This window comes from Mauremys reevesii, linkage group 5, assembly GCF_016161935.1.
Source record: "Mauremys reevesii isolate NIE-2019 linkage group 5, ASM1616193v1, whole genome shotgun sequence".
Classification (NCBI taxonomy): domain Eukaryota; kingdom Metazoa; phylum Chordata; order Testudines; family Geoemydidae; genus Mauremys; species Mauremys reevesii.
In genome coordinates this window covers 62,261,961-62,282,775 of record NC_052627.1, presented here as the reverse complement: position 1 = coordinate 62,282,775, position 20,815 = coordinate 62,261,961, and the positions used below count along the sequence as shown (strand labels likewise).

The 20,815-nt window shown below is 41.7% G+C and overlaps 1 protein-coding gene across 2 annotated transcripts in view; it reads left to right on the top strand.

Annotated features, from left to right (window-relative positions):
* Window positions 1-17,600: 17,600 nt before the first annotated feature.
* The window catches only part of PDGFC (platelet derived growth factor C), a 251,718-nt gene continuing 248,503 nt past the window's right edge, over window positions 17,601-20,815 (top strand). For both annotated transcript variants that reach the window (XM_039542360.1, XM_039542359.1), the window contains exon 1: window positions 17,601-18,529. In XM_039542360.1, coding sequence (XP_039398294.1) covers window positions 18,412-18,529 — 118 coding nt within the window. In that variant the 5' untranslated portion in view covers window positions 17,601-18,411. The remainder of the gene's footprint in view (window positions 18,530-20,815) is intronic.

Here is a 20,815-nt window from a genome sequence, read left to right as displayed (position 1 = left end):
AGTAAATCAATTAATCTCTCTATGCATCAGTTTCCCCATCTGTAAAATAGGGATAATACTACTTACTTACCTTTTAAAGAACTTTGAAGTCCCCAGATGAAGAGTATAATTATAGGATAATCCTTTCTTGAATAAACGGCAAGGTCACAATTGTATGACGACTTTGCAGACTTTCAAGACATGTCCTCTTTAGAAATTCTCAAGTCAAATGAGTATCTTTCTGACTCAAATGCCACTAAAGATTAAAGTGACTGAGAAGTTCTATGCTAGCAAAGATTTTTGTTTAAACCTTTTAAGGTGCCAGCTGTACTAAGTGTAAAATGCCTGATCTCCACTGTCACATTGTGACAGCATTTAAGACTGTTTGCTAATCAAAGTACCATTTTAGTTTATTTTTGCTACCTAGGGCTAGTGTTTGTATTTATTTTTAAATCTGATCAGCATTTTTCTTCACCAGTACTGTGTCACTCCATCCTCTCTTGTGACCCAACCCTGCCAAGTACTAAGTACCCTGCTCTGAGTATCTTCAGATCCCATTGATTCTACTGCATGTTTGGGGTTCAACGCACCTTATGGATGTTTCAGGATAAGAGGTACTTTATTCACTCCTGGAACTGCGGTCTGCCCAGCCATTCTTTTCAGAGAAAGAGGCTCCCTTCCTAATTTTACAGGGAATCACAACATTTTAATTTAGCCTTTGTTTTGAGAACCAATGTGATTCCAATTAACTAAGAAACTTGCCTGGTATTTGGATTTCACGCCCCACTTGAAATCCTCCACTGGGCCAGATAATTCTTTCATTTCACTGAAGTAAATTAAATTATTCCAGATCTACAGCAGTATAACTGAAAGCAAAATCTGTCCCACCATTGCTCCTTACCTACCATATCATGTTAAACAGTCAGATCTTCAGCTGATGGACTGAAGTCAGAGGAACTATGCTGGATTACACCACCTAAGGTTTTGGACCTAAGAGTCTTGCCCTTGTCCTTACCTTCAAGGCTCTGCCCAGCTCTACTTTCCATACCATGATGATTTTGTGTTGTTCTATTTTCCTAATCGAAATGTCATGTGTTTCCAGATCAAATGCCTTACAGAAGTGTAAGTACATTACAACAACACTATTACCTTTATCCACCAAATTTGTAATCTCATCAAAAATTACATCAAGTAGTTTAACAACATCTATTTTCCATAAACCCAAGATGATTTATATTAATTATATTACTCTCCTTTAATTTTTTATTGAGTCCCATATCAGCTGTACCTTTATTTTACATGGGGCTAAAGTCAGGCTGATGCCCTGCAACTACTTGGGTCATCCTGTTTAAATATTATAATATTGACACAGCATTAGCTTTCTTCTGGTCCACTGGAACTTCCCCAATGTTCCAAGATCTAATAAAAATCAACATCAATGGTTCGGTGACCACATCTTTTAAAATTGATGGATGCAGGTTAACCGAACCTGCTGATTTAAATGTCCAACTTCAGTAACTGCAGTTAAGCATCCTCCTTACTTACTTTTGGAATGGATATGTGATATGAGTGAGATTTAGGTCACCTTTGCACACATATCCCAGACTTGTACTCTCTATAGTTCATATGTAGCTGAGAATTTGGCCCTTTTTCTCCAATATGTTCTATAGTTCAATATGTTGCTTATCATAAATGACAATGTACAGTTTGGAACCTTAAATTAAGCACTTTGAAAAGCTAAGGAAACTACTATTTAAGAGACGTATCTATCACATTAAGAGCAGATTTACCTAAAAAACCTCATAGCCCCAAGTGATTAATATATTTAGTGATTTTAGTAAGGTAGTATATAAAAACTGTAAATTAAAGTGAACAGCCTTACAATAAGGATTAGAGAAGATTTGCAAAAGCATATCAAACTTTCCACTGTTACAAGATGAAGCAACTATTTATAATTTCACCATATTCACAAAAGAATTAACTGATATAGCAAAGACTCTCATGTTGGGCAAAACTCCCAGGTCTGATATTTGTATTAGCAGTTTTGAATTAGTCTGTGCAGTGAGTAATGCTTTTCTTATCCATTCAATTAGCAGTCATCTCTCTACGTTATTTAAGGCAATATGTAACATTTGGATGGATAGCGTCTGAGCTAAAATTTTCAGAAATTAAAACTATGTCTGCAATGCTATGTGTACCTCCACTACAGAGAAATCTGACTGTCCATGGGTTGTGTAAAATATTTGCCCTCTTTCCTAATAACTAGTTTCCATTTGTTTGAAAAGGATGTAGAAATACTAATGGTTTATTTGAACTGCCTAGTCACACACACTCCCCTTCCTTAATAGAGAAACTAATAGATCTGGGCAAACAAATAGTGACCTCTGACTGTAGACCTTGTAGAAGAAATGAGCATGAACATGAATCTCTGTGATCATTATTCAGCATTTGCTGTAAAAGCTTGCATTTTACCAGCAAATTCTCACACAACTGTAAATCAACAGTAATTCCACTGAAAGATTTACACTGGGGTAAAACTGGTTTAAACACTATTGGTCAACTCCTTCTGTCCTTACCCAGGCAAAATTCCCACTAATTTCAGTAGGATTTGGTCTTCTATACCACAGATTACTGCAGTGTGTCCTTATTGCTATAATTAGTCACTGGAACCTTTTGGCTTTTAGAAGATCCCTCCTTCTGGAAGCATATGAAATTTCAAAGTGAGTATGGCTTTCAGCAAGCACAGCTTTCATGGAAGGAACTAAACAGGATTAACACAGTAGGTGTTAGTTTGTGTTTTCATCAGAATAAAGATACAGTCATCATAGAAAATTTAGGGAGGACCAAGAATAAAAATGCATGAGTCCTGCAACATTATTGAGGGGGACATGAAGAGAACAACAAAAATGTGGTGCATAACCATTGAAGCTATTTCTATCCTTCAAAACCATCATACTAATTTGCTAATACATATTTCCATGTGACCAGATATGGAATTAAAATTATGTTCTTTTCTATTTTCACAAATTATTAAAATATGTTAATTATACTATAAACAATATAGTTAGAGAACATAGAATGTATCATTGGGCAATATCCTATTTCTTTCCTATAACATGATGGATTGGAGTTTTTTCTTTCTCTATGGGTTTGGAGTTTGTTTGCTTTTTTTTTTTTTTTTTTTTTGGTAATGTTTATAATGGTGTTAAGAATTCATTCAATGAGCCATTTGCTAAAACGACTTGTAAAATGAATTGCACTGAACTAGAGTATGGTCAAATCTTGTTTGCCTTACACAAGCCTAGACACAGTGGGACTCGTTACAATAGAATTACTCATGAGTAAGACTTTGTAGGTTCTGGTCCCATCTGAGTGATGGGAATGGGATTTGGAACTCAATCCTTATGAATTAGGACTACTCAGGTGAACAAAAGTCTGCATTATCTGGCTATTGGTTAGTAGTTTAGAAACAGTTTCTTTTAGAGAGACAAGATGTGATGAAGTGGGGTTTTTCCCTTGTTGTGTTGTATGTGAGTCTATGTGAGCTTTACTGTTTTGCATGAATACTGTGTGTACCTCAGTTTACCAGTGTTCTAGTGCATTACACCAATGTCTAGGTGCTGGGAATAAGGGTGTGTGACTTTTGTTGAGGCCCTCAGGGGGCAGGTGAGTCTGCTCAAGCTGCCTGCGCATAAGCAATGGACACTGCCCTTCATAACCTGAGAATCAGAAGGGAGATGCGACCAGGTGATACCTTGCCCAGGAAGCAAGACAAAGATCGGGAGGAGGGGCAATGGGTGTGTCGGACGTCAGGTTGCTGGAAGCTTGGCAGTCAGCTGTTGAGGACTCAAAGCGGGGGAGTCTAAGATGTCCAGCCCGGCGTCCCCCCAAGATGGACTTTGCTGAAAGTCACTGATTTCTGTGCTAACAAGGTCTGTTCTATGCTGTGTCCCTGTCAACTAATAAACCTTCTGTTTTACTCGCTAGCTGAGGGTCACTGCTGACTCTGAAGCTGGGGTGCAGGGCCCTCTGGCTTCCCCAGGGGTTCCCATCCAGGTAGACCCGCCCAGGGGAAATGTACGGTGAGAGCAGGGATGCTGAATGCTCTGAGGTCAGTCCCAGGAAGGCCATAGCCAAAGAGGCTCCTTGCCCTGAACAGCATGCCCTGAGGGGAGTAACGCTACCCAGAGTCCTGTCTGGCTTCATACAGGCAGTTCCAGAGCATCGGACCTGTGACTCCATCATCTAAGATGGGTGAGGTATTATCTTTTAGTGGACCAACTTTCTGTTGGTGAGAAAGTCAAACTTTTGAGTTTACACAGAGTTCTTCGGACCTCAACAAGCTTTGGAGCTTACACAAAGATCTGAAGAAGAGCTCTATGTAAGATCGAAAGCTTGTCTGTCTCACCAACAAAGGTTGGTCTAATAAAAGATAATACCTCACCCCACCTTGTCTCTCTAATATCATGGAACTAACATGGCTACAACAACACTGCAGAGTTTCTTTTGTCATTTACTTCTGAAATCATTAAGGTCCCAGTTCAACAGTCCATCTCTATAAGGCAAAGTACTTAAACATGATTAATTTTAGGCATGTTCTTAAGTGATTTCCTGAATTGGAGCTTTATCCTGTGAGGTGCTGAGGACCAGAGCATCAAAGGTATTTAGGTCCCTACCCCACTGAGCACCTGCAACTCCTGGTGACAAGAAAGGGCATTGAGAGGACTCAGTGCTTAGTGCAAAACCCCAAACTCCTGCTGTCACTGTTCATCCTTTCAAATTTATCCTAAATACATAATGGCAAACTGATAGACTATTCTATCTGAAGGAAAAAATAATAATTATATTGTTCTTGTGTTATAATGGTGCATGATATTTATTCGCTGGTCACAATGGGTCACTATGGGGTGCAACACTTTTCAATATAAGAACCATAATATGAAATGAGTGATAAAATTATACTTCAGAGACCTCTGTCAACCTGGATACATTTTATGGGATAATCTGTGATCCAGATGGTAGTGAGATTGAAATTGTTCTTTATTCCCCCCCACAGTACTTTGGGAATAAGATACTGTGATTCAATGCCAATGTATGATCAGTAAAGAAAAATGCTGGCAATATTTCGGGGTGTGTGTAAATGGGTGACCTGAAACTACAGTGATTAGTAATAGGATAACTTTGAAGGTATGAAGAATTACTGGACAAAACTTCAATGTATTTCATGGTATATTTCCATGGAATACCAAGAATTTACCAGTACAAATAATATCAGTCAGTACATTTTTATACACTGATCCAATCATTAGGATAGAAAGTGTGATCAGAGAATCTCTTACTTCTAGCTGCATTTAGCTGTGCACAAGCCTATTGGGGATGCTGGCAGCTGACTATAAATTAGATCCTCCCCTTAAACTGATATATGGGTAATGTCACAAATATAGCATATAAACACTGCCCTTCCTCTCCCGCCTCTCCATACACACAGTTCCCTGAGCTTTGTCAGGCTCAGCATGGTCTTCACTGAAAAATAAGGTACATATAATTACTATGGCATTATAAACATTGGTCTCCCTAAGCCTGCTACTCCTTGTGATCAATATTTTTTCCTGTGCTCCTACTGATTGGCAGTCACTAATATCTCATTTTAGGATGTTTCCTGTGCCAAAGATAAAGTTTTTCCTCTGACTGTCTCTCATAAGAGGTTAAAAAGTTGTTTCCCCTTCAAGAACATATATGCTGTGATGTACTGTCCCTTTAAATGTTTGCGCACTCTGTATTCTTCCTCCCCAGTGAAAAGCCTCACTTTGGTTTGTGTTTTGCTGCCAAAACAATATAGTCACCACAGCAGAGAGCTCCCCCTGCATCTCTATCAATTTTTCTGCTGCGTCGAAAAACAACACTGGTGATGTGGAGCTTCTATCCCAAGACTGTCTCATTGCCTGAACAAGAAGAGTAAGCAAATAATACTATATATAAAAAAAGGAAAAAAGTTCACCAACAGGTACAAGGTGGCAGACTGCTGTTTTGCTGCAAGGGACAGCAAGCAAGAGAGGGGAATTAGGCAAAAAAGAGTAGAACAAAGTAGGAGGTGGCTGCTAAGCTGCTAGAGACAAAACATGAGAGCAGCCATTTTTTAGAGGAGAGCAGCCATTTTTGTTCTCATGCAAGCTACAGAGAGTGAGAGCGAGAGAGCCTACCTGCACTGAGAGAGTGTTCAGCCAGCAGCGGGAGATCAAGTTCAGACAGTGCACCTTAAAAAGGAAAAATAAAAAAAGTTTCCCTGTGGAAAAGAACCATCCAGGAGGGCACAAAGTTAACAAGAAAAATGAAATGGCAACATTTGTGGTCAATATAGGCGAGTTTGATGAGAACTGTGACTCATGGGCAATGTACCTCAAATGTTTGGAACAAGTTGTAGTTTGCAATTCCATTCCAGATAGACAAAGAGTTTCAACCTTGCTGACAGTGATGGGTCTGAAGGTATACAGACTGCTGCAACACCTATTTTCTCCAATTATGCCTGGAAATGCCATGTATGCTGCAATTGATGCCCCATTGATGATAGAAGAACAATGTCAGTTCCATTAGTGACATCAGGGATGTGGAGAGTTGGTAATACAGTTTGTTGCTGCTTTAAGTAAGCTGTCAAATCATTGTCATGCAAATAAACATTAAATGATGCTCTGCATGACCCATTTGTTTCTGGGTTACACAATGACCAAATTCAGAGAAAGTTATTGACTGTATCAGGCTTACCTTCAAGAAGGCTATTGAGGTAGCTATTGCCATGGAAACTGCAAGAAATGTTCTCTTGAATTTAGTGTGAGCTGAGATGTTTACCTCCTGAATCAGTGAAACAGAACCACCGGAACATAAGGAATTTCCATATGGCCATTGTACACAAACTATACACTCTGGGAAGGATTGCTGGACATGCCAGGTCATAGCAGGAAGTGCCAGAAGATCTGTCACACAGTTCAGTGACCAGTGACAAAGTCACCACCTTCCATCAAAGAAGACACTTATGAAGACAGAATCTAAGAAGGGACAGAAATTGGAAATTCATAATGTGGAAAAAGATAAGAAGTCTAGTGACACTGACCAAGACCTAGCACTGCATGTGTTATCAGAAGTTGGAGTAAGAGATGGCATCTGGGTCACACCCTTCATCGAGGACATTCCTGCAAGACTGGAGCTGCCATTTCACTGACTTCTGTATCTGCCTATCAACAGAGTCTGTCACAAGTTCCTCTGGAAGAAACCTCCACAGTTTTGAAAACTTATTCTGGGGAAAGGTTAGTACCAAAAGAGATATTCCAGATGAAAGTTCAACTAGAATGGACTATCAGTGATGTTGTCCTTTATGTGACTGAAGAAAAGGAAAGTTGTTAACAGGTCATTGCCCGTTAAGTTCAATTTTTCAATTCTGTAAAGGGACTCAGTACAGCAATGCTGGTGGGCTGTCATACCCAAGCTTCTGTCAACCCACAGAAACTTTGGACCAAGTGATTTATCTCAATTTGATGGACAGGTTACCCATCACTAGCATAGCCATCAACAAAGAAACCACTAAGGATGATGTGCTTTCTCTTGTGATGGGAATGGTACTACAAGGTACAGTGTTGAATCATAAGAATCCTAATTTTACACAATTTGTGTGATGTCAACCTCAATTATTGGTGAATAAAGGTTGCATCTTATGGGGAACGTGTGGTCATTCCAAAAAAATCAGTTCAATCTCAGATTTTGGAAACTCTTCATGAAGTAATTTTGGCATTGTATGAATGAAGGCCATATTCCAAAGTCATGTCTGGTGGCTGGGAATCAGAAACATTGAGTGGAAGGCGAAGTGCTGTACTGCATGTCAGCAAATTCAGCATGATCCTGGCCCAGCTAATCCACACATTTGATGATGGCCTCAGATTCCTTGGACATGTATTTATGGACTTTGCCAGCCATTAGAAGGTTATGTTTTTGGTCACAGTTGATGCCCATTCGAAATGACTAGATTTTTTTAGAATGACTTCTACTTCAGCTACCAATACCATTGGACAACTTTGTACCTTGTTTAGTCAATTTGGTTTACCATTACAGTTAGTGAATGACAATGAACCTCAATTCTGTTTTGAAGAATTTCAGAGGTTCCGAGCTTCAAATGGAATTCAGAACATACATTCTGCTCCTTATCATCCTGCTACAAATGGACTAGCAGAACACTTTGTACAGACACTTAAGAATGCCATAAGAGCTAACAAGTCTATTTTGAGTCATCAGCAGAAATTGGACAACCTCTTCCCTATAGGAAAACACCATGTGCTACTACCCATAAGTCACCTACAACTTTTTTTTCCAGTGATCTTTACATACTTGTTGGGACAAAGTACGTCCTGATGTTGCCTCATGTGTAGCTAAATCGCAAGCTATGCTAATTGATTCACAATGTGAGACTTGTCATGATTCTTTTCAAGTAGGAAACTAAGTGTGGACTTTCAGCTACTGTTGTAGAGTGAAATGGGTACCTGGAGAACTTGTAAAGTGCAGAACCTGTTTTGTTCATGGTAAATGTTCCAGTAGGACTTTCTGTTTTTCTGATCAAATCTCCTTCCATTACAACTCCTATTTTTCATGACTAGTTGGAAGAAACTTTGGTACCAGATCCAGCTGATTCATTACCATTTTGTTCCTTTTGTTCAAGACAATGTTGCACCACCATTACCACATTATCCCAACAGAGTGCAAAAACGAGTGGTATGCTTGAATTTATAAATTGTTTATCTAGTGAGTTGCTATTCCAGGTCAGAATAATCCCTTGTAATTCAAGAGTCTGCAGTAGTCTGCCCACAACTTTTAGTTAGTTTATATAGTGTTTTATGTTAGCCTTGTAAATAATATAAATATATTTGCAAAGTATTTTAAAGTAGGGTGGAGAAATGTGATGTCGCTTTGTTTAAGTGTTTTGGGTGCCCCATACTCCTCACCCCAGTGAAAAGCCTCACATTGGTTTTGATTTCTGTTTTGCTGTCAGAACAATAAAGCTATCACAGCAGACAGCTGTCTTTTTAATGTCTCCCCATGTCTCTATCACCTTCTCTACCAGGTCCAAATAGAATACATACAATGGTGGTTTTGCCTTAAAACATTTTAAGTCTCAAATGGTCTAATTAAAAACAAGATTTATTATGAAAGGAGAGAAAAATAAATTGGCTGTATAACATATACTCAAATTATGCAAAAACTAATCCAGATAAAACAGATTCTCATCTGGTGTAAATAGGAACTTTGCCATTAGCTTTGTGTTAGCTAACATGTTTTAAAAACACACTTTTATCCTAGTGAAGACATACCCCAAGTGTCTCATCTCCCTTCCGTCTCCAAAAGGATGTCTACATGATGAAAAATGGTGATTCTTGAAATTCTAATTAGTTTTAACATGGACAGCTAACTGGACTGTAAAGGTGTTAAACTAGGTCAATATTGTTAAATGGACTTTCCAGTTATGTTAAAGTAACTCTATTGAGCTAAATTGATTGATGAAAATAACCTTTTTGTCATGTATACAGGGTCCAGGTGATTCATGTAATCTTATATACAGTCTGAAATCCTTTTGATGTTAAAGGTGCTGTTCATCCTAATCCTATATAATCCCCCAAAGATTTTTACAGAGGTGTCCCCTGAAATGAGAGATTACAGTGTCTTATAAAATACATGTTTCCAAATCTATCTTGGGTATATTTGCTGAATTGGATAACCACTTTGTGGGTTCTTTGTTTCCTTTTAATGTACAATTCCAAAATTCCTGTATTATCTTTCACCTTACCTTGCCCTTGAAAAGTAATAAATATAGGGAAATGGTCATTCCCCATTCCTTCTTCCTTATATATTTCCCAGTTACATTTACTTGCAATATCTGCTGTTATAATCCCCCAGTTTAAGCAGAAAAAAACTACCATCTGCTGCATTAAATCTAGTTGGGATGCCATCATTTAAAACCACTGGATAGAAATGTTCATTGATGAAAACAAAGCATGCACCATTTTTATCAATTGTCTTATTTACCCACAATTTCTTATGACTATTTAGGTCACTGCATATAATATATGGTCTTCTAGCTATTCTTCACTATTTCTTGTAGCTCTGAACTTTCTGATTTCTCACATGGGTTATAAATATTATAAATCCTTAAATCCTTGAAGATCTTCTGCATTGGGATCTCAACAGCATTATAGCCTAGGCCAGGGGTCAGCAGGATCAAGGTCTTTGCTTGCACTCTACACAGAAGAAAGGGTCTGTGCAAGCAGATCCTAGTATAGGATTGGGTCCTTAATCTTCCTTCCATCCTCATGAAAAATATCTGTCCTCCTTTCTCACCCTTCCTTCAAAGCAGAGCTCTCCTTCCATCACATACACAATAGGAGGTTTCTTTGTGCCTAGAAGAGACAGCATGCAGGGAAAGGAAGAGATTATGGTTCCTTGTTAAGATTGCAAGGGTCAAGATCTAAATCCCATTGAAGGCACTGGCAGTCTTTTCATTGACTTCTGTGGGCTATGGACCAGGCCACGGAACACCACACGATTAAAAAAACGCTGGGTATGCTACAGAGGAAGTAAAAAATAAAACCAAAAACCACAAAGCCAGTTGTGGCATTTTCTGTTTTTTATTGTTGTTGGGTTTTTGTTTTTAGTATTTTTCTGCATCTGGTTGTCAATTGTTGCTAGTTGCTCTACTTTGTATTTTACATTAAACAACAGAAGAGAGGGAAAATAGAGATTAGATTGGATGTGACCATGTTGTGTCCTTGCAGCAATCAGCTATACCAATCACCACAACAACAGGCATGGATCCAAATCTGTCCAAAAGATTTTTGTTTTGTTATTGTATTTTATATCTGCATCTTTAAAAATCCAAACACACTGACAGAAACTATCTTATCCGAATGGATTATTTTTAGGGGGTTGGGGGCAAAAAGGATTTGGAAAAAATACAAATTCCAATACTAGATTTTTGTTTAAATCCTATGTAACAGGGTAGCTGGCCCCTTAATTGAAATTGGGCTCAGCTCTCCTGTTCCAATCTAGTTGTGCTGTGGTTGGTGTAATGAGGAGAGTGGGGCTGCCCCTTGGGAGCTATAAATGAAATCATCCCAAAAGCAATAGATAACACAGAACCCAGAGTCCAGAATGTGAGTTGGAAAGTCCTGAGACTAGAGAGAGCTTAAGAAAAGAGCAGTGCTAAATTGAGAGCTTCAGTGAAGAGATGCCCTTGAAGGAGGAAGCAGTAAGAATTTCCTAAGGAGTAGTAGAGCAAGTAAGGCAGCTGGGATCACTTACAAACTTCACCAGGCCAGAGAGCTGTGGTTAGAAAGGGTTGAAGGCTGGTAGCAGTAGAGGGATATTCTTGCTGGCTCTCAGAGCTGGAGAGCTGAAGCCAGGGAGGGCTGAAGAGGTTAGCCTTCTGATGATTCTGGGCAAGAGTTGGATCCATACCTGGGAAGGAAACTGTGGAGAAACACCCAACCTAGAGGGGCAGGGGTAAATAGTGGTGAGAGATGCTGAAGCCACATCTGAGTGTCTAAGCATGATGAAAAATGCCACAGTTATACATGGTATGTTGCTGGGACTTCAAAGATTGAATGCACTGTTTGGACTGTGCTGGGGATTATGGCTGTGGGACTCTTTTAATAAATTAATCCTGCAAAGGCTGTCTGTATGTGGAGATACTGGGGAGTCTGGAAAAAGGGAAAATGAAGGCAGGCTCACTTGTTATGCCGTGACCTGATGAAGGAGGGTGCCCCAGCTGAGGCTACCTTTTCACATATGGAGGACAACATGGGTAGCTGATCAGCCCAAGAGAAAAGGAAAATTGAGGAAGGGGCTCCTTGCAGGGCCACCCTTAGGTGGCAAGAGGATATTCTAGAAGCAGTTGCCCTATGACAGCCTGTAAGTAAAATGTTTTTAATATATATATCTGGTGTTTTTATTATATCAACCTTTCTGTATTTATGGTGCAGTACATTAAACTGAACTAGTAACTTATTTTGTGGGGAAGAGGGAAGGACTGGAAGCTCACTGTGAACAGGGTGATGGAGGGACAGGGAGGCGGGAGAGGAGAGTTACTGAGGCTTGGCTGGGGGAGGGAACTAGCTCTCGGCAGGAAGTGGGGGAGGTCCTGCTGGTTCTTACCTGCTTCCAGGCCCTGTGGTGGCTGCTCCAGCCCCTCTGCATCCCATGTTTGCATCCGGCCCCCCACCCTCTGTGTGTGTGTGTGTGTGTGTTTACATGGGGGTGATAGCGCCCCACCCCCTTGGTTTTACTGCCGTGACTTGTGTGTTTTTCTTTTTGTCGTAACCAAAGTGTGGATGGTCAGGCCTAGTGGTTGAAACAGGACAGGAACAAGGCTGGGAACAGGACTGATCACAGCTGCAGTCATAAGTGCTGAACAGACAGTGACCTGCTGCTTCTCAACTTAAAAGCAGGCCTGCTGGTTCCCTTCTTTCAATCAGGTAGTCCTACTGTAAGTAACCCAGCTGAGCTTGTCAATGTGCCTGGAGGCTGTGCTGGCTAGTCCTCAGCCTCAGCTAAATGAGCTCATCCTTGACACTTCTAAATCTACAGATATTGCTTGCTATTTGTAAGAAAGCAAAAATCTCTTGAGCATTGAAGTAATTGGGACTCTTTTTATTAATGTCGATGAGTTTTAGATTGGGCCCAAAGGAAAGATCATATAAATTGGAGCTACTGTGGGTCAGTGCTAATTTATTCTTCCTCTTTTTGGCAAATAACATATTCCTGTTCTTTCCCAAAATGTAACTGACTAGCTGAGAAAATTCATTCAGTGTAATCACTGTCTCTGATCCACTTTTGCTCATCTAGATCACTGAACTCTCAAACACTTAACTTCACTCAATGTTTGCAAATAGCCTAATGGGTAATGCCAATATCATGATTTTTTAATTTGCCTGGGCTATTTTGGGGTAGTATGTTCACACAGCAGCCATATTTAAAAGTTCGTTCTTCCTCAAGCCACTTCCTCTCATTCATTTCAATGGGAGTGTCACCTAAAATCATGAAGGACAGTATATGTGTGTGCACAATGCCTATTAATACTAATCCACATCAAAGATCTATGGATTAATAATAATTTTTTTTGAGCTAGACTATGGCAAATTCTCACCCACCTCTTAAAAGGCATAAATCCAGCTTTATGTGAGAAATCCTAACAGATCAAAGAATATACTCCTTCAGTCATGAGGCTGAACTTCCATTGCACTTAGTAGTGACACTATCTAAGGAAGGATGTCCAGATTTGGCTCATAATTAGTCAATTTGGGGTAATCCTAGAGACTGCAGTCCAGTGAACTTCACTCCAGTAGCAGGAAAAAATTTGAAATGATAATTTTAAAATGGAATTATAAAACATGATGAACATAATATAAGGACAAACCCGTACAGCTTTCTCTAAAGGAAAATTGCGCCTCTCTAATCTATTAGAAATTTTTGAGTGTCAACAAAATAATGAAGTGGTTGACACAATTTATTTAAACTTTCAAAAGTCTTTGATAAAGTCCCTCACATTAAGATACTGAAGAAGCAAAGCTCTCATGAGGTGAGAGGTAAAGTACTGTCATGGCATAGAACTGGCTAAGAGACAACGTGGAGGAATAAACAGTCATTTTTTGAAATGGCAATGGGTTAAGATGCATAGGGTTCTATGTGGGCCAGGTGCTGTTCAAAGTATTTATCAATGATCTGGAAAAGGAAATGAACAGTGAAGTGTCAGGTTTCAGAGTAGCACCGTGTTAGTCTGTATCCGTAAAAAGAAAGTAAAGTGTCAGAATTTTAGATGACACAGGGTTAGTTAGGTTAGTCAAGACTAAAATAGACTGAGGAATTTCAGAAGTACTTAATAGTAGACCTAAGGGCAGGTCTACACTACCGATAAAGTCAACCTAACTTACATCGCTCAGGGATGTGAAAAATCCCCTCCAGCAGTGACGCAAATTTCATGCTCTCCACACCAGTGCTTTGTCAGTGTGAGAGCATCTCTCACTGACATAGCTTGAACTTCTCGCTGAGGTGGAGTAATTATGCCGATGGGAGAGCACTCTCCCATCGGCATAGCGTGTCTTCACCAGAAACGCTACAGCAGCACAGCTGCATTGGTGTAGTACTGTAGTATAGACTTGCCCTAAGTGAAATTCAGTACTGGAAAATGCAAGATAAGGTGCATTGGAAGAAATATTCTGAACAACTCATATACATTGTTGTGTCCTAAAGTAACCAGCCATTCAGAAAAAAAAAGTTGGGGGTTATTGTGGGTGACTCAAGATAAACCTCTGCTTAATGTGCAGTGGCAATTAAATAAATAAAAAACCTTCAAACAAATCTTGAATGCATAAGAAATGTGATGAAAAATAATAATAAAAACATTATTCCATGCCAGGAATACTGTTTAGTTCTGTCCCTTTCTAAAAAGGATACAACAGAAATAGAGGGGGCGTAGAGGTGGACAAGAAGAACTAGATGTGTAGAGATTTAATGAAGAGAGATTTAAAAGTAAAGAATTATCTACTTTATAGAGAGGAAATAACAGGAGATATGGCAGAAGTATACAAAAATAATGCAAGGGATAGAGAAGGTTAATTGAGTGCTTCAACTGATCTATTCTCAGAATACAAAGACAAAGAAATATTCAGTGAAACTGAAAAGCAACAAATTTAAAATGATAAATATGCAACAAGATATCACTAAAAAGAAAAACTTAGTATGTTTTTTTAAAAAAGATTATCCTTTTATATAGCTAAGTTCTAAAAACATTTTTGGAAAGGATATAAATTTCCACGCTTCAAGGCATAAGCCAATTTTTAATTGATGAGGGTTTAGAAAAATAAAACAAAACAAACCTCCCAATAGAGGAAAATTGTATTCCATAGTTGTCCACTATGGGGTTTCTTGCACTTCCTTTGAATCATCTGGTGCTGGCAAGTATAAGAGGCAGGATACTGGACTAGAACCACTGGTCTAATGCAGTATTGAAATTTCTCTAGCCAAAACTTTTGAAAGCAACTAGTGCTTTAATTTATAGGTGTCTAACTTGAAATGTTTTGAAGGTGTCTGAATGTCCAGAAAATACTCAGCATTCACCCTCTGAAAATCAGTCCCCCTTAAGCTGCCTCTGCTCAGTATTGGAGGCACCCCAAATCACTGCTGAATGGTCAATGTTCCTATGTGCAGTAACTTTAAAAACTTGGAAGGGATAAATAAGCATGTCACCCTAGCTAAAATTTCTATTCCAGTAACATACATTTAAATATTTGTAAGTCTATATGTATGTTAACCCAAATCTAACTTGCATTTTCCAAAACAAATAAAACCTGGTTAAAATACGTACTACTTTGTTTGACAATCAAATGTTATTGTTTATAATCAGCCAGGTAAGATTTCTTTAAAGCACTCAGTTTGTCATATTTGTTTTCTCATTTTTAAATAACGAGGTTGGAAGACAGAAATCAAATACAGTGTCCTTTGCACAGCAGGCCTGTACCAAAGCACTGCAATTTCTACAGAGCTTAGCACAACCTAGTTGTGGCCTTTTAAGTGCTACTACAACGTGATTCATTCAAAATAGACAACCCCTGTCCCTGCCTCCCTGGTTTCAGAGTCTCTCCTATGTGTGGAAGAAATGCAGCTCTGCTGTGCAAGAGGAGAGTAAGGTTCTGGAGGGCCATAGAAGACCCTGGTAGAGCACAGGTGGAACTTTACTGGGGGTGGGGCTGAGCATCCATTGGTGCATAGATCTTCCCCCACAGTCAGCTCAGGGCCATTGTTTTGGAGTAACCGCTGAGGAACTGCTGCAGAACTGCATTATGACTAGGGAAGGGAGATGATTCATTCACATTCAGCCCTCTAACACATCTATCAAGCATCCATCCCCTTACTCAGGCTGAGTGCTGGACTGCCAATGTGAGGCTTAATGCACTCAGGTTAATGAGTCTGTGGCAGATTTAACAATATTTGAGACGATGATACTTGTACAGGTCTTATCCTGAAAGATGTTGCATATCATCATTTCCTACTGAACTGAATGAGATTTGAGGGCACTCATTGATTCACAGAACTGGGGTTCATCCTGCTAAAGAAACAACACAAAAGCTGTCCCAGAGTGGGCCTGCTTAAAGGGGGCAAGGATGTAGCTTGATTCACTGAACAATGCTGCAGGTTACAAAATAACATTTCAGAAGAAGGAAGATAATGGTTATCAAATGTTGAATGACACAAAGTAGCATTTCAATTTATTTACGTAAGTGGCTTAATGTTCTCATTTCAAGGTAGATGAAATAATATGTAGTGATGAAAGAAAACTAAGCCGTACCTCAGCATTTAAAAAAAATCTCTTCCTATTTCATTTCCAAATATCAGGGGAACAATTTAAATGAAGAGTTTAACTATGCATTTATTTTTTTCAAATACAAGTCAACTGCCATCAAAATAAATAAACAAAACCCCATAAATATAGGAGATTTGCACAATAAACAAATGTCACCATAATGATTCCTCTTAATTAAGGAATTTGACAATGAATAAAGAAAATAAAAACTGGCCTGAAGTACAAAGAGCCTGATTCTCCATTCAGATTCCCCGTGGACAACCCTCGCCAGCCCTCTCTGAAGTCAATGGGGGCTGTGGGTCTGTCCCCAGGGACCTGCTTATGTGGAGGTCTGTATGTGGAGCTGAACTCCCACTTACTTTGGAGCCAGGCGTTTGACTGGACCCACTATCAAGGCTGCTGCAAGTTGTGAAGTTTGGCTGGAGAGCCGAACCTGCCCAAAGCTGGGCAGTGTTCCGAGCTGGGGATCGAGCCCATCTCTATTTCAAACCCCACAGCCAGGGGTGGCTAATGGGCTGTGTGACTGAGCCACCCCAAGCCAGCGAGGCTGGAAGGGTCAAAGAGGCTCCTTGCGCTGTACTGGAGACAAGACGCCCTGACTCAGCCAGAGCGAGCGGCGATGAGCCGTTTCCTGCGATCCGCTGTGACCTGGCAACAAACATCCAGCTGATGAAAGCAGGAGCGGCGGGGGCATGGGGAGAGGGGGCAGAACTCGCCCGAATATTCCCTCCCGTGTCTTGGCGGCCTTCGCAAGCGCCGGGGGCTCCCTGGAGGCGTGGGGCCCTTGTCTGGCAGGTTAACGTTTGTTTTGCTTGCTCTGAAGCCTTCCCCTCTGCCCGGGGCGGGCCGAGACTGGCCGTGCTCAGCCCCAGCCCGGCAGCGCCGCGCTCTGCTCTGCTCGCACCTGTTGGCAGTCAAAGGCAGGGAGAGCCCGGCGGCTGCAGCAGCAGCTCCGCTTTGCGCCGCTTCCCCCCTTCCCGGCGCAGCGGCAAGCTCCCCTCCGCCGCCAGCAGCCCCCGGCTGGGCTGGCCACTCCGCCTCCCTGCGCGCCCCTCCTGGCGACGCGAGGGGTAACCTCCTGCGGGCGGGAGCCCTGGGCAGGGCCGGGCCGCGGATCCAGGCAGAGGGTGCGGGGCAGGAGGAGAAGGGGGATCCGGGCAGCGGAGGGGGCTGGGGAGGGTGACCCAGCAGGGAAGAGCCGAAGGGCTCTGGGAGGGGGACCGCAGGGAGTAGGGGCAGGCTCCTGGGGGAGGGGAGCCGGGCCGGCTTGGTGGGGGCTCCGGGCGGCGGCGCTAGTCCCGGCTCTTTCTTTTAACGCGAACTGCTGTCGCGTCAAACTCAAACCAGGTGCCGGGCTCGGGCTGTGTGCAGCCGCTGGCGGGGGAGAGCCGAGCAGCAGCCGCCGCCGCCTGCCCCGGCTGCGTGCGCTGGGACGGGCACTTTGTTCGCTCTCCCACCCACCCCCTCCCCTGAGGCCGGCCGGCCGCCGAGGGGCAGGGCAGAGCCACGCGCGGGAGGGGGAGCGGACCCTGCGGAGGGGCGAGGGACGCTGCCCGGCTGGCAGCGCGGCTGTCGAGCAGAGGGCGCAGAAGGGGTTTCTCAGGGAGCTCGCCTTGCTCCCCGCCCCCTCCCCGCGCTGTTCCTGCTGTTTTGCTGGTGGAGCTGACAGGTGCTGCTCCGAGGCAGCGGCGACTCCTCTCGTCCCCTCCTCCCTTGGCCCCAGTGTGCGCCGGGCGCCTTCGCCAGCCTTCTCCCTCCCGGCCCCGCGCGGATTGCGGAGCCCTTGCGAAGCTGGTTTGGGTCCAGCCTTTGCTTTGATCCTATAGCGCCCCCCCCCCCACCTGAGACACGGAGAAAGGCGCTAGGACAAAGTTTTGGATGGGATTATGTGGAAACTACCCTGCACTTCTGCGCTGCCAAAGCAGGCTCAGGGCTGCTTTCTCCCCAGCGGCGCAGCCGGCGCCTGGTGGTGGTGAAAGAGACTCGGGACTTGCCGGCGAGCTGAACGTGCCTGGTGTGTGTGATAACTTCCCCCGGTCAGCCAAATGCTCCTCTTCGCCCTACTCCTGCTGACATCTGCCCTGGCCAGCCAGAGACATGGAGCCCAAGCGGAGTCCAATCTGAGCGTCAAGCTGCAGTTCTCCAGCGCCAAGGAGCAGAATGGTAAGGCACGGCCGGTGTCCCGCTCCGTGCTAGGGTAGGAGGGGTGGGTAGGGAAGGAGGGGTGCATTAACTCTGCAATTTCGGAGGCAGGGTGTCACGAACCTGTGACCCTCTCAAGTGAGTGTAACTTCACAATGCACAACAGGCAGGCCGTCCCGAGTGAGACTGTAAACATCTCACTGCGGGAGGGGGGAAAAAAATCTTACATCGCGCGAGTGAGCCTTTAAGATCGAAGCCCAAATGAATGAGACTTGGCAGGTCTGTCTTCGCTGTGTGTTTGTCACTCCAGGAAACTTGTCAGCCTCGTTAACTGAAGCCGGGGAGGTAAAAGGGCACCCATTTACTTGCTGGAAGATAGCAAAGAAAGAAGCTCACAGCCTGTTTGGAGACTTTATTTTGTGGGTGGTGGTTTAAAATGTTTCTTTCCTTCCTTTTTGTTTTTCTAACTACACCTTTGTGCTCTAATCCTTCCTTCTCTGGTGGGGTGTTTTTGTGTCTGTTGGTGAATGAGCACTATTTTGTATGTGCTGGAAACCAGCTATTCCTGCATAGGAAATGAGAATTGCTTTCAAGTGTACCTGAAATGTTTAGAAAACTCTCAGATGCAAGTTCCCTTGGGCGGGGATTGCTCAGAGTTGGAGAAAGGCTCCTTTCATACAGCAAGGGCAGCTTCAGGGTGTGTAATTTGCTTAGCCTCTGAACTCCATATGATTTACATTATTCAGATTTTTAAGGGCCTTTTCTCTTGATCTACTATTATGAAGTCATTTTAAAGACTACTTTAAAAACAGAAATATTGTGTAGCACATGAAACCACACTATTTATGCAGAATGTCTACAATTAGGCTATTAAACACCCTGTTTTCCAGTGATGTATGCCAATATATAAGGGGAAAAATCTTAACAGTTTGCCTGTTAGCTAGACTGTTGTTTTTCCTAGACAAACCAACATAAAGGCGCAAGCAAAATACTCCCAAAGTTTTAGTAGGTTATAAATGAAACATAACAGAAATGCAGATTTAAAGACTTGCTCAGTTCAGCAAAAACTATCAGCTTTGAACTTGGGACTCCCTTGATGTAAGTATTATATACTGCATCTTTTAATACAAAACAAATGAAGAACTAAGTGGCCTGTTACAGACATTATGTGAATGAATAGAATGTGTGGTGTTATCAATTTTAGCAGAAGAAGAGATTAATATTGCTGCTGTTTGCTAATGTGATGACATATGGCACCTGCAGACTGCCAGGGCTACTGATCAAAGAGCAGCACAGGGATCAGTCTCTAATCAGAGCAACTGCAAAGGGCTAGGGGAAAGTGATCAAAAGAGTCAGAAACCCAGCTATACCCTGACAGGAAAATTAATCAAACTAACCTTTGTCCTCAGTACAGGAAAATATCTGTGTTGTGTGAGAATAGAAATACCTCCCATCCTCCCAATTCATCTGACTGATGGAGGTTTTAGGGAGCCAGATAGAGACAAAGTGGATTCAGGGCAAGTGTAATGAAAATACGCTTTACTCTCTTATTTATGTGGTGTATACAAGGAGCATATTGAAGTGTATGAATTACCATTGTTTTCTCAAAGCAGACAGAGTTCACAGGAGAGACATAACAGGTTGTCAGTCTTCCACAAGAGATTTGTTATGTGACAGTGCAACAGGGTCTTAAATAGGCACTAAGGCCTTATTGCCTAGTTGACCAATAAGAAAGTCTGAAAAGTGAAACTGTTACACAGGAGAGAGGTAGAATTGCTATAAAATAAATATTTATGGATAATATAAATAGTTATATCTGACTGCACAACTTAGACACTGTTCATACACTGGTAATGCAGCTGCCTGAGGTCAAGCTTCAGGTAGCTAATGATCCAGTTCGTCACTTTGTGAAGTACAGTAACTACATCAGAGTCTTGTAACAAATACAAACCCAGAAGAAACAGAAAAGAGTTCCAAAAATGTTACTCTTAATATATTAAATATAGTTCATATAATATAGCCATTTGAATTGTTGTTTACCTATGCTTTCATTTCTAGCTCTTAACTGTTGCACTTAGTCTAATGTAAAAGTTTAGCCAAAACTAAAACCGATACTTAATTGTTTTGACACACTTTAATTATTTGGGGGATCAGTAATGTTGGTCAGACCAGTTTTAACTTGATTTAATTAGTGATTTTTTTAAACTCTACAGCAACCTAAAGATTGTATAGCTTTTAGCTAGAGGCAGGTTAAAACTCCCTGTAGTTGGCTAGGAGATGTTGCTGTTCACACGACAAAGCTTTATA